This window comes from Somniosus microcephalus, chromosome 3 (genome assembly GCF_052327205.1).
Source record: "Somniosus microcephalus isolate GS21.2 chromosome 3, FLI_Smic_1.0, whole genome shotgun sequence".
NCBI classification, from domain to species: domain Eukaryota; kingdom Metazoa; phylum Chordata; class Chondrichthyes; order Squaliformes; family Somniosidae; genus Somniosus; species Somniosus microcephalus.
The window spans coordinates 141,785,478-141,798,286 of NC_140989.1; the positions used below are offsets into that span (position 1 = coordinate 141,785,478).

The 12,809-nt window shown below is 44.3% G+C and overlaps 1 protein-coding gene across 3 annotated transcripts in view; it reads right to left on the minus strand.

The window, feature by feature from the left end:
• The window catches only part of LOC147121444 (1-phosphatidylinositol 4,5-bisphosphate phosphodiesterase beta-4-like), a 911,912-nt gene that overhangs the window by 297,662 nt on the left and 601,441 nt on the right, over positions 1–12,809 (minus strand). For all 3 annotated transcript variants that reach the window (XR_015077544.1, XM_085981700.1, XM_085981698.1), the window contains exons 10-12: positions 10,663–10,744; positions 6,056–6,156; positions 890–947 (exon numbers count right to left, since the gene is read on the minus strand). Coding sequence is in view for 2 of the 3 variants with exons in the window: in XM_085981700.1 (XP_085837826.1) it covers positions 890–947; positions 6,056–6,156; positions 10,663–10,744 (241 nt within the window). In the remaining variant the exon portion in view is untranslated. The remainder of the gene's footprint in view (positions 1–889; positions 948–6,055; positions 6,157–10,662; positions 10,745–12,809) is intronic.

The following is a 12,809-nucleotide window of genomic DNA, read 5'->3' on the forward strand; positions in this document are numbered from 1 at the left end:
AACACCCTGACATTTAGAGAATATGGAGACAAGGTCAAGCGAGGTCAGACTAATCTCCCATAAAATGTACAAAAACATCAAGCTGTCCTGCTCATAGATGTAACATGAACAATGCAAGACGTGAGTGACCATTATTCTGTACACTTGACCAAAGTATAGTACATATACTACAGTAGTAGGTAGGTTCTGCGGAATGTTATAGATTTTATAGTCATGACTAAAATACACATGGATGTGAAATAAACTAATTTGGATTATGTATATAAACTTTCCATGATGATAAAGATTTATAGCCCCTGAAGTTATTAAATGGGATAGTAATGTACAAACATTTGGCACGTTCCTTTAAAATATTTTCTCTCTGCTAATTTAGTAGAGGCGATAACTCATTTACAATAAATAGGCAATGTCCCAGCAAAAGCAGCAGCTAAGAGGTTTGTACACAAATGCATTCAACATTTGTATGCGAGAATCCCACACCATAGTATCAAGACTGTAGAATTAAGATCAAAAAGTTTTTTTTTTTAAAAAGAGAACATCTAGCTTATAAAAACACAATGGTAATTTGAGAAGAAATCAACAAAAGGTTATCAACATACAAAAAAATTCATACATTTCTAACAGATACAGCAATGCCACAACCCGCTCCACATCCACTGAACATGTATAAAAGCAGCATGCAGTACATCTACAGCAAAAGCAAATTCAATAAAGTATGAAGTGGGGTTTCAGTTTGTGCACCTGGATGTTGTCATTGTTACATCATAGATAAAAAAAGGTAGGAAACAAGTATGGCATAATCCATGCATTACATGCACTGGGAAGACAGGAGTAAAGCAAACTACTGCAAACAGATACATGACGCAGTTAATGAATGAAAGAAGCTTACTTCATTCAGAAAGCTGACTAATTGGTCTACAGTTAAGTAATCAGATTTGTCTCCATTGCTGAAAAGGAATTCAGTAAAAATGTAAGTTGTTTGCATATTTCTGCATAATTAATGACTTTTCAAAACATAAACCTTAGAGTACTGAAATTTCTTTGCAGTTTCAAAATGTTTGCCTTGAAACCTCTAATGCTAGAGAGATGTACAGCATCACTGAACGTTTCTCTAACTGCAGTATACTCTGAAAATCATTACAGAATATTTTCTTAGTTTGTTTAGTCTTGGTGGTTACCGCAATCCTCAAAAGGTGAAATGAAGAAACTGCAAACATTCAATATGTTACTCTTATTTTCCAAAATTAAAACAATAATCAGCAATCCATTCATTTTATGCATTCCATCTTTTGGAGACATCCTATCACAAGCAAATCTTTTCAGCTTGGAATAAGGGGTATATTTTCCTCTTCTGGAAAGGAAGTTTTCTTACATGATTATTTCAATATTTTAACACCACTAATCAAAATGACTGTTGACAATCATTTTGCTTCAACTTCATGAAACACGAATTCACAAAACAGACAAAAAACTAGTCTATTATGTCTCACCTGAACTAATGCTACTTTTATATTTCTCAACAACCGAAATTGGCACTAGACTAGGAAACTGACAAAGAATATCTTTAATCCAGTTGTCGAGTAGATTTAAAACAAAGATTTTGCAACTCTGCAACCCAACCTAATTTTAGCCCTTCTCACTCAATCTACCTCCCAATGCTAGCCCTCCTTGACTGACTCAACTTTCCACGGCAGCTCACACTCTCAATTGAATGAATTTACAGCTGACCAAAGCTGCATGAACTGCCATAATGGAGGGAATCACTGGTAGATAATGGAAACTGGAAACTAATCAAAGAGCCCTGATATTTTGGTCTTATGCATGTGATACAGGAATACCAAACACATGGAAATGAAGACCAGTGCAACACAGAACAAAAGAACATGAAGAATTTTTATTCTCCAGAAAAAGGAGGCGATGGCCCGGAATTTGCGGTCAGCAGCGAAGCGAAGGCGTTTGCTGCTGGCTCCGAAGTACGCTTCGCACAAGGATCTCGTGATCCCTGTGTCGAGAACTTCAGGTTTACCGACCTTCAATTCAAATCAACGGAACTTAATGGGGGTTCCCTTGTGCGAGCTGCTGTGACGTCATCAGGCTGTCTAAGCAGCCAATCAAAAGGCAGAATTCTCACAGACACTGAACAAGGAAGTGGGTAAGCTCTTAAAGTTCTAACTTTTTTAAAATGCTAGAGAGAGAAAAATAATGATTGGGGCTCTCACATGGGGAAAAGGCAAACCTGAAATAAACATGGACAAACTTAAAAAAAAAACAAAAAAAATGTTTTTCAAAAGTTTCTTGAAAAATTTTATCTTTATTAAATGGGACAAATTTCAAACTGCACAAAATTAAAATTAGTTTTCCAGGCCCTTAACATTTGTTTAGCAGTAATAACGCTGTTAAAACCCCAGTTACACCTAATCCCTTTGGGTCTAAGGTTTAGTGGGGAATTTAACAGCGTACTTACCCTGATTTGGCTGATTACACAAATTGCCGGATCTGTGGGGGAGGGATGGGGGGCACATCGCAGCCTGCTTCGGAGCTGTCAATGACAGACCGCAATTGCAGGATTTCCACAAGCACCTGCGCATGTGCCAAATCCCAAAGTTGTGGTCAGTTTCAAAGGCGGATCAAAGAACTTATAGCCAACAAGCAAGCCACAAGCTCATTCATTAAGTGTATGAGAATTGTATTCATACATAAATAATATTGAGGCCTATAACTTAATACTCCTGTATTTGTCCAGATGCTCCATATTAAGAGTGATGGATTTTTCAGCTGTGAGTTCATTACTTTTAGTGCATAAGCTGCTGGCAGAAGTCAGGTTAGGTTATGAAGGCTAACATAAGAAACTAGCCCAGTGACGAGGGCTGACATTGGAGGCAATGTCCAGTGACGAGGGCTGACATTGGAGGCAATGTCCAGTGAAGAGGGCTGACATTGGAAGCAATGTCCAGTGACGAGGGCTGACATTGGAGGCAATGTCCAGTGAAGAGGGCTGACATTGGAAGCAATGTCCAGTGACGAGGGCTGACATTGGAGGCAATGTCCAGTGACGAGGGCTGACATTGGAGGCAATGTCCAGTGAAGAGGGCTGACATTGGAAGCAATGTCCAGTGAGGAGGGCTGACATTGGAGGCGATGTCCAGTGACGAGGGCTGGCATTGGAGGCAATGTCCAGTGACGAGGGCTGACATTGGAGGCAATGTCCAGTGACGAGGGCTGACATTGGAGGCAATGTCCAGTGACGAGGGATAACATTGGAAGCAATGTCCAGTGACGAGGGCTGACATTGGAGGCAATGTCCAGTGAAGAGGGCTGACATTGGAAGCAATGTCCAGTGACGAGGGCTGACATTGGAAGCAATGTCCAGTGAAGAGGGCTGACATTGGAAGCAATGTCCAGTGATGGGGGCTGACATTGGATGCAGTGTCCAGTGAAGAGGGCTGACATTGGAAGCAATGTCCAGTGAAGAGGGCTGACATTGGAAGCAATGTCCAGTGAAGAGGGCTGACATTGGAGGCAATGTCCAGTGAGGAGGGCTGACATTGGAGGCAATGTCCAGTGAAGAGGGCTGACATTGGAGGCAATGTCCAGTGAAGAGGGCTGACATTGGAGGCAATGTCCAGTGAAGAGGGCTGACATTGGAGGCAATGTCCAGTGAAGAGGGCTGACATTGGAGGCAATGTCCAGTGATGAGGGCTGACATTGGAGCCAATGTCCAGTGAAGAGGGCTGACATTGGAGGCAATGTCCAGTGATGAGGGTTGACATTAGAGGCAATGTCCAATGACGAGGGCTGACATTAGAGGCAATGTCCAGTGACGAGAGCTGACATTGGAGGCAATGTCCAGTGAAGAGGGCTGACATTGGAGGCAATGTCCAGTGAAGAGGGCTGACATTGGAAGCAATGTCCAGTGAAGAGGGCTGACATTGGAGGCAATGTCCAGTGAAGAGGGCTGACATTGGAAGCAATGTCCAGTGAAGAGGGCTGACATTGGAGCCAATGTCCAGTGAAGAGGGCTGACATTGGAGGCAATGTCCAGTGATGAGGGTTGACATTAGAGGCAATGTCCAATGACGAGGGCTGACATTAGAGGCAATGTCCAGTGACGAGAGCTGACATTGGAGGCAATGTCCAGTGAAGAGGGCTGACATTGGAGGCAATGTCCAGTGAAGAGGGCTGACATTGGAGGCAATGTCCAGTGACGAGGGATAACATTGGAGGCAATGTCCAGTGACGAGGGTTGACATTAGAGGCAATGTCCAATGACGAGGGCTGACATTAGAGGCAATGTCCAGTGACGAGAGCTGACATTGGAGGCAATGTCCAGTGACGAGAGCTGACATTGGAGGCAATGTCCAGTGAAGAGGGCTGACATTGGAGGCAATGTCCAGTGAAGAGGGCTGACATTGGAGGCAATGTCCAGTGACGAGGGATAACATTGGAGGCAATGTCCAGTGACGAGGGCTGACATTGGAAGCAATGTCCAGTGAAGAGGGCTGACATTGGAAGCAATGTCCAGTGACGAGAGCTGACATTGGAGCCAATGTCCAGTGACGAGGGCTGACATTGGAGGCAATGTCCAGTGAAGAGGGCTGACATTGGAGGCAATGTCCAGTGACGAGGGCTGACATTGGAGGCAATGTCCAGTGAAGAGGGCTGACATTGGAAGTAAGGTCAGATGAGGAGGCCTGACATTGGAAGTTAAGTGAAGGAGGAATTCCCTGCATCACCTCCAAATCTGGTGATGATGGATTCTGAACAGTAACAGCTGGCTGTGATGTTCTTGCCATTCTTTCATATGATTAACCCCTGTTCTGAATAGATGTTCTGGATGCACTGTTTGTTTCTATTTCTCTTTGTGCAGAACACCACGTTTCTTAAAACAGGCCTTTAATAAGACCTTTCCAGTTACTAAAAAGCATTTTATTTAGTATTTTCCCTTTACACACATCTCGGGCTGTGTGTAAAGTCGAGTACAATGATAATAAAAAAGGTCCATTACCACATTCACTCACCAGCTTAGTCACATAAGAACATAAGAAACAGGAGCAGGGGTAGGCCATATGGCCCTTTGAGCTTGCTCCACTATTCAATAAGATCATGGCTGATCTTCAAACTCAACTCCACTTTCCTGCCCGATCCCCATATTCCTTGCTTCCCCTATTGATATCAGCGTTGAATATACTCAATGACTCAGCATCCACAGCCCTTTCGGGTAGAGAATTCCAAAGATTCTGAGTGAAGAAATTCCTCCTCATCTCAGTCTTAAATGGCCTACCCCTTTTCCTGAGACTATGCCCCCTAGTTCCAGACTCTCCAGCCAGGAGAAACAGCCTCTCAGCATCTACCGTGTCAGTCCTCCTCAGAATCTTGTATGTTTCAATGAAATCACCTCTCATTCTTCTAAACTCCAGAGAGTATAGGCCCAATCTGCTCAATCTCTCCTCATAGGACAACCCTCTCATCCCAGGGATCAATCTAGTGAACCTTCGTTGCACTGCCTCTAAGGCATCTATGTCCTTTCCCAGGTAAGGAGACCAAAACTGTGCAGAGTACTCCAGGTGTGGTCTCACCAAAACCCTGTCACATTTACTTTTTCAGTACCAATAACACCCAGAGCAAAATATACCCCAAGATTTGTCAAATGTTTACTAATTATAATAAGTTAATGGTTTCTTTAAACTAGCAGGTTAGATTTCAAAGGCTGTTAGTCCAGCAGATGCAAAATGATTCCAGGTGCTTTCTATGCTACACTGGTTATAAAGAATATTCAGATTTTTAAAAATGTTTTCAATGATACTACCACTTTATTATAACTAGTACTGTTACAATGAAGAAAATAAATGGGTAAACAGTGTAATGCACCATTCCCTATTTAGTTAAAAGAGGTTTCAGCTATAGCATAGACCATATAAACATTTGAAACTAAATGCTACTTTGTGCTATTAAGAATGATGCCTTATCTACAAAACAGGTGTGCTCAATTTCTTTAGTATCAGTGATCTGCCTTCAGCTTCAGTTAACAAATAGTTCCTAATAATTCAAAACTTACAGTTTCTTGAAAAGCTCCTCAATGTCAGTGCGAGGACAAATTTTTTGTGTTAATGCATAAAATTTATCAAAGGTGAAAACTGCAGGCTCAATTTCATCATTCTGTAAGAGATGAGAGAATGCCATTAATATTTAATTGAAGATTTATAAGATTATTCATGGCATGTTTTAATGGAAAATCACTACAGCACTAACATTTTAAATGTTTTCATACCAGTAATACTATGAAAGCAGTATCATGGCCTGCTTAAAAAAACACGTGAATTAGTCATATAGTTAACAAAAAATAATTTATTTTATAAAGTGAATATGGCTCGTAGCAGCATTTGATACCCGCTGAATGTTACCACCCAAAACAATAACCTATATATCTGTTTCAGATGCTGAATGATTTATGATTTGCTGCACACTTCTAGCATTTTCTATTTTTATTTCAGATTAGCAGCATTCACGGTTTTTTTCTCCATGCCTAATATGTGATATTTAATGTTATCTCGTGTATGTGGAATATAAAGAGTTTATTCCAGATATATAACAAGCTGACCAAAATTAAATTTCTGTGAGCTATCAGCAGTTTTAAAAATAAATCAGACAGATGTGCACTCGCTCTCACCAGCTGAAACCATGGTAACTCACCATGACTGCCCCTAAGTATCTGGAGATCTCGAAGCACAAAGCTGATCCAAAAAATAAGTTATAGAACTAGTTATAAACTTTTATAAATATCCAAATAAAATAGAAATAAAAAGACCTCACAGCCAACTTATGTCCTCATACTCAGCCCGGCCATGCATCACACAGCAAGTGATGAAGACATAAGTAACCTCAAACTAAAGCCGATAAAGTTAATATGCAGTTATACTTTGGTTTATAGTGTATCACATTTATCCACCATGTAGAATTGGGATGGTCTAAGTGAGGGTCCCTGCTCTCAAATTCTCAAGGCTTGTTGAGTAGAAAAGTGAGCAAGGAAAGTAACAAGATGTGAGAATGTCCCTTAACATGGCTAATCATTGCTATTGTGTTCTGTTCAAGTCTCACAATTGAGATTCTTGAGCCACTTACTGGGGAAGAATAGCTGAGGAGGGTTCCTGTTGCTTTCTTTAAAGTTTTTATCATTGGAGAACCTTCTCATAGTCTTGCTGGAACCAAGACTACCCCACCTACCCTTTACAGTGGGAGGGGTCACCCACTGATCACGAGTACCCCATCTGGATGTCAGCCCAGTACTTAGAGCTAGCACTTTGGTCTCCACTCACAGGGGCTATCTGTAGTGGGGCTCAAAACCAACTCTTCTAACACAGAGGCAGAAATACTACCACTGAGCCACTGGTCACGCCAGACAAACGCAAGTACCTGCTGAATGTCATCCCACAGTTCAGAGACTATACTCTAGTTTTCATTCACTGGGGCTGTCTGCAGTGGGGTTTGAACCCTTCACCTTCTGATTCAGGTGCAGCAATGCTACCAGTAAGCTAAACGCTCACTCCAATAATGCTTCTTAATACTAACTTTGAACATCATCTAAGTTCAAAATTATCACTAACACTAATAATGTTTTTACATCAATAATAACTTGGTGCCTATAATGTAGAAAAACATCTGAAGGCATTTCAGAGGCATAAAGAAAACAAATTGGATACTGAGCCAAAGAAGCTGATGTTTGGAAGGGTGACCAAAGGCATGGTCAAAGAGATGGGTCTTAAAGAGAAATGGGAGTTGGAGAGTCGGCGGGGGCTAGGGAGGTAATTCCAGAACATGGGGCTGAGGCGGTTAATGGTGCAGCAGCCAATGGTGGGGTGAAGGGGGTGTTGTAGCACTGGAGGAGGTTAAAGAGATAGGAAATGATGAGGCCATGGAGTTACAAAGGCCAGAATTTTGAGGGGGGTCAGCGGGCACAATCGGTGGCGGGTCAGGTGGGAAAGTGTTTTTTTCACAGCAGTTCGGGACCCCGCTGTCAACCCGCTGCCACGCGCCTTTCCCAATGTCGGGTTTGTCAGCGCTGAGCAGACCCAACAGGCAGTGGCGGGCGACCCAATTCAGGTAATTAGTGGCTTGTTTAGAGCTATTTAAGAATGATTTTCAGCTTACCTTTTGCATTTGACAGCTCGCCCTCGGGGTCCACGCTATTCGTGGACCACATCTGTCAAGCTGAGGTGGGAGTTCAGTGGCCATTGAATCAGCTGTTGAGTTGACAGCTACAAATGTAAAGTAAAAGCTCCCACCTTACAGAGATATCTTCCCTCAATAACAAGCTGTTCCTCACTGCATTTCCACAACAGATTCACCATGCTGCAAGTCTTTACACAATTCTCCATCCAGTCTGACCTCATTATCTCTCTCACCATTGACAGATCGCTTCTGTTATCTCTACTTCACTTGCCATCTATTCCATCAGCATGGGTGCCCTTTATATGCTCTCACCTTGGTCCTCAGAATCCCACCACTATCAGCCCCAACACCAGCAACAACAACACCAACCTTCTCCACAATCAACTGCACAGGACAGAGGGCATCAGCACCTGACCATATTGCTGCCCGGGAGGCCAGGGATGGCCTCACCATGGCCACATTTACTTTACTTGACGCTGTACACCCTGGCTGCCACATGATGCACCAGGTTGGCACTACCCCACATCAACAACATAAAGCATCCCTACAATGACCAAGCCATTCCTTTCACACTCATCACCATTGCGGGGGATACCATTATGTCTCACCATTCACTGCAACTCACTAAGCCACTTCCAAAGGTGCACACAAATCTGTCCAAAAATGTGAAGTGTTGAAAATAAAGGTTTCAATATTTGACACCGCATTAACAGAAACTTTACATGAACATTACATAAAACACCCAAGTGCCTACCTTTGTGTGTTGTTAATTGGTATGATTGTACTAGGATGAGAGTGAGTGTGAGGGATGGCTAGTGAGATGGGGGTGTGATAATATAGATGACGTATGAGGAGAGATTGTGTCGATTGGGCTTATACTCACTGGAGTTTAGAAGATTGAGAGGGGATCTCATCGAAACCTATAAAATTCTGTCAGGCCTGGACAGACTAGATGCAGGAAGGATGTTTCTGATGGCCGGGGAGTTCAGAACCAGGGGTCATAGTCTAAGGATAAGGGGTAAGCCATTTAGGACTGAAATGAGGAGGAATTTCTTCACCCAGAGAGTGGTGAACCTGTGGAATTCTCTGCCACAGAGGGCGGTGGAGGCCAGTTCATTAAGTATATTCAAGAAAGAGTTGGATATATTTCTTAAGGCTAAAGGGATCAAGGGATATGGGGAGAAGGCAGGGACCGGGTACTGAATTTGGATGATCAGCCATGATCTCATTGAATGGCGGAGCAGGCTCAAAGGGCCGAATGGCCTACTCCTGCTCCTATCTTCTATGTATGTACTATCTATGTATGAGAGGGATGGGTGGAGGTGCAAGGTAAGTTGGTGTGAGTAAGGATGTGCAGGAGTAGGGTAGGGAAAGCAGAGTGATGGTGATGTGATGAGAGGCACAGCAGGATCAGGTTGAGTGTGGCTTTGTACTAACGTTTCGTGATCTACTGAGATCATTGAAACATTTGCGGCAGTGCACCCAGGTCCTCCTGACGACACCCCTGCTTGTGCCCTCCTCTGCAATGTGCAACCAGGCTGTGATGATCTCCTGGGGAGGTCTCTTCCACCCATGGGAAGGGAAGAGGACCTCCCTGCACTCTGTGACTCCCTCCATAAGCATATGTATTTCTTCAATCTCTCTGAAGGACAGAGTCAATGCTAGATGAGGCAAGGCTTGGTTTGAATCATTTAGCTGCTTTATTCCACAGTAAGGTGAATGTACAGAGCAATAGCTACGATCAGATCTACTTAGTTCAGTTGATACAAATGTATCTATGCATGATCACATAAAATAACAAAAATGCTACGTTACTTCACTTCAGTGGGCTGTCTTGCCTGACTGAATGAAACCAACACCTCTGTTTTAACCTACAGTCCAGGGCAGAACCTGCCTCTCCCTGCAGCCTCCTGTCTTTCAAAGCCTTTTGCTGCCTGACTGCTTGGGAAGCAGCCTCTTTCCAAATTCCAGGTTGCCTTTTTGGTGCCTGTGTCCCACTCCTCAACAACCCCACTTCACAGATGGAGATCGAAGGTTTTCTAACACAATGGGTGAAAGATGTTTTCTGATTACCCTGAATCATTTTGTGTTTGGTCTCTGGGAAAAATAACTACTGTTTAGCATTTTAACACCCTTTCATCAGGGTGTCCTTTTTAAAAGCCATGAGAACCATGAGTGTGATTGCCTAAATATCTGAAAGCGATAATACCATAGCTTTACTAAGTCATCAGCTAATTATTTGTGCTATTCCACATTCACTGCATGTATTGTCATTTTTAATGTACACACCAACAATATGCTTTCAATTTCTGAAGTGAACCAACACAATTTGAGCCACATGAAATGAAAAAAATCCTGGAAAATGTCCTTTTACTGAGTTTAGTTATGGGGTGAAAATCTACCTATTGATCATTTTAGTGAAATTATTAGGAACAAATAATTAGCTAAATTGAAAGCCAGAAGAAAATATATAGAATGAAGAATTCCAAGTCATACCTTGCCACTGGGAAGACCCAGTTCCTTCAATACCTGAAATATCACCTTTTCTGTCTTGCCTGATGCAAAGGTTCGGGTAATACTGAAAATAATGAGACAATACAAGCTTTTATAAACTTACAATTTAGGAATCTCAGGAATAATTTGTTCACAAAAAAATAACAGTAATTTTGCCTGTTCTATTCTTGACCATAGTGTATTTCTTACATTGTTTGAAAATAAATATTATCTATCTATCTATATCTATCTATCATTATTATTATTGTCTGGGGTATCATTCAAAAGATATAGAGCGTACCTACACATATGTTATATCAAAAGAAAGCTTATGACTAGGGGAATCTCATAGGCGTATTTACTTTTTGGTCAGACAAAAATTGTTCGGACAGTATACAAAAAACGTTCAAAAAACGTACAAAATCCGCTCATTAGCGGTTGACCAATCCTACCACTCATTAGCTTTGAGTGACGTGATGGTTGACCAATTGGGGGGGCGTTTCATGGCGTTTGTGGTGGGGCCTAATCCTTCAAACTGCCGAGCGGGAGCTGAGCTGAGGTGAGTGGCGGCCATTAAAGACCAGCCGGGCCTGAAGCGCTGGCGGCTGCCCTTCTTCACCCGCAAAATCTCCCTCCAGCTCTCACCTTTTAGCGGGGGGAGAGGCTGCTTTAAATTAGATCGTTCACTCAGTCGCGTCTCTCTTCATCTCTTTTGTTTTTCTTCTCTCTGGCCGGCTGCGCGGGAAAACTGAGAACCACGCAGCCCGAGAGACAGCGAGCAGGGGAGCAGCGGCGAGGGCTCCGGCTCAGCGGATTGGGCGCTCATCAGGGGTCGGCCCACAACACATCGACTGGAGGAGCGGCGGCTCTCTCTCTCCTTCCCCCCCCCTCTCTCTCTCTCTCCTTCCCCCCCTCTCTCTCTCTCTCTCCCGCCGACCTCACAAAATGGCGGCCGCCCTTAATCACCCGCCGGGCTCTCGGACACGGGAGTCCAGAGCGGAAGGCCTTCGACAGCCGTCCGGCCAACTGGGTCCAAAGGCCCGCCTGGTTAAACATGAGGAACCCCAGGCTCGCTTCTGAGCGATGGGCACCCGGCCTCCTGGTGTCAGACTGACTCCGTTCTGGTACCGAGGTGAGTCGGAGGGAGAGGAGAGGGGGAGAGGGAGAGGGGAGAGAGGGAGAGGGGGAGAGAGAGAGGGAGGGAGGAGAGCGCGGGGAGGGAGGGGGAGAGAGAGGGAGGGAGGGGGAGAGAGAGGGAGGGAGGGGGAGAGAGAGAGCGGGGAGGGGAGTGAGAGAGGGGCAGGGAGAGAGAGGGGCAAGGAGAGAGGGGGGGAGAGAGAGAGAGGGGAGAGAGAGAGCGGCAGGGAGAGAGAGGGGGGAGGGAGAGAGAGAGGGTGAGGGAGGGAGAGAGGGGCAGGAGAGAGAGGGGCAGGGAGAGAGAGGGGGGAGAGCGAGAGAGAGCGGCAGGAAGAGAGAGAGGGAGGGAGAGAGAGAGGGTGATGGAGGGAAAGAGTGAAGGGGGTGGGAGAGGGAGGGAGAGCTCGCCTTCTTCCTTCCTTCGGCCGCCGTAATTCAAACTTCCCACCGACCTCACAAAATGGCGGCCGCCCTTCTTCACCCACCGGGCTCTGAGTCCAGCCCCTTCCCCGGGGTGTCTTCCTCTCTTCTCTATCTCCTTCCCTCTATCTCTCTCTCCTTCCTTCCCTCTCTCTCTCTCTCTCCTTCCCTCTCTCTCTCTCACCTTCCCTCTCTCTCTCTCCTTCCCTCTCTCTCTCTCCTTCCCTCCCTCTCCCCTCCTTCCCTCTCTCTTTCTCTCCTTCCCTCTCTCTCTCTCTCCTTCCCTCTCTCTTTCTGTCTCTCTCTCCTTCCCTCTCTCTCTCCCCTTCCCTCTCTCTCTCCTTCCCTCTCTGTCTCTGTCTCCTTCCCTCTCTCTCTCTCTCTCTCCTTCCCACACAGACAGACAGACAAACTCATTTATATATATATAAAAATTATTTCTACTTTTCATAACAACATGCCCTCAAAAAACCCTCGGCACCGCCGGGCTATATATATATATATATATGTAAAAGGATAGTTCTGTCTGTCTGTCCGGGCATCACTCAAAAGTTATAGAGCGTACCTACACATATGTTATATCAAAAGAAATC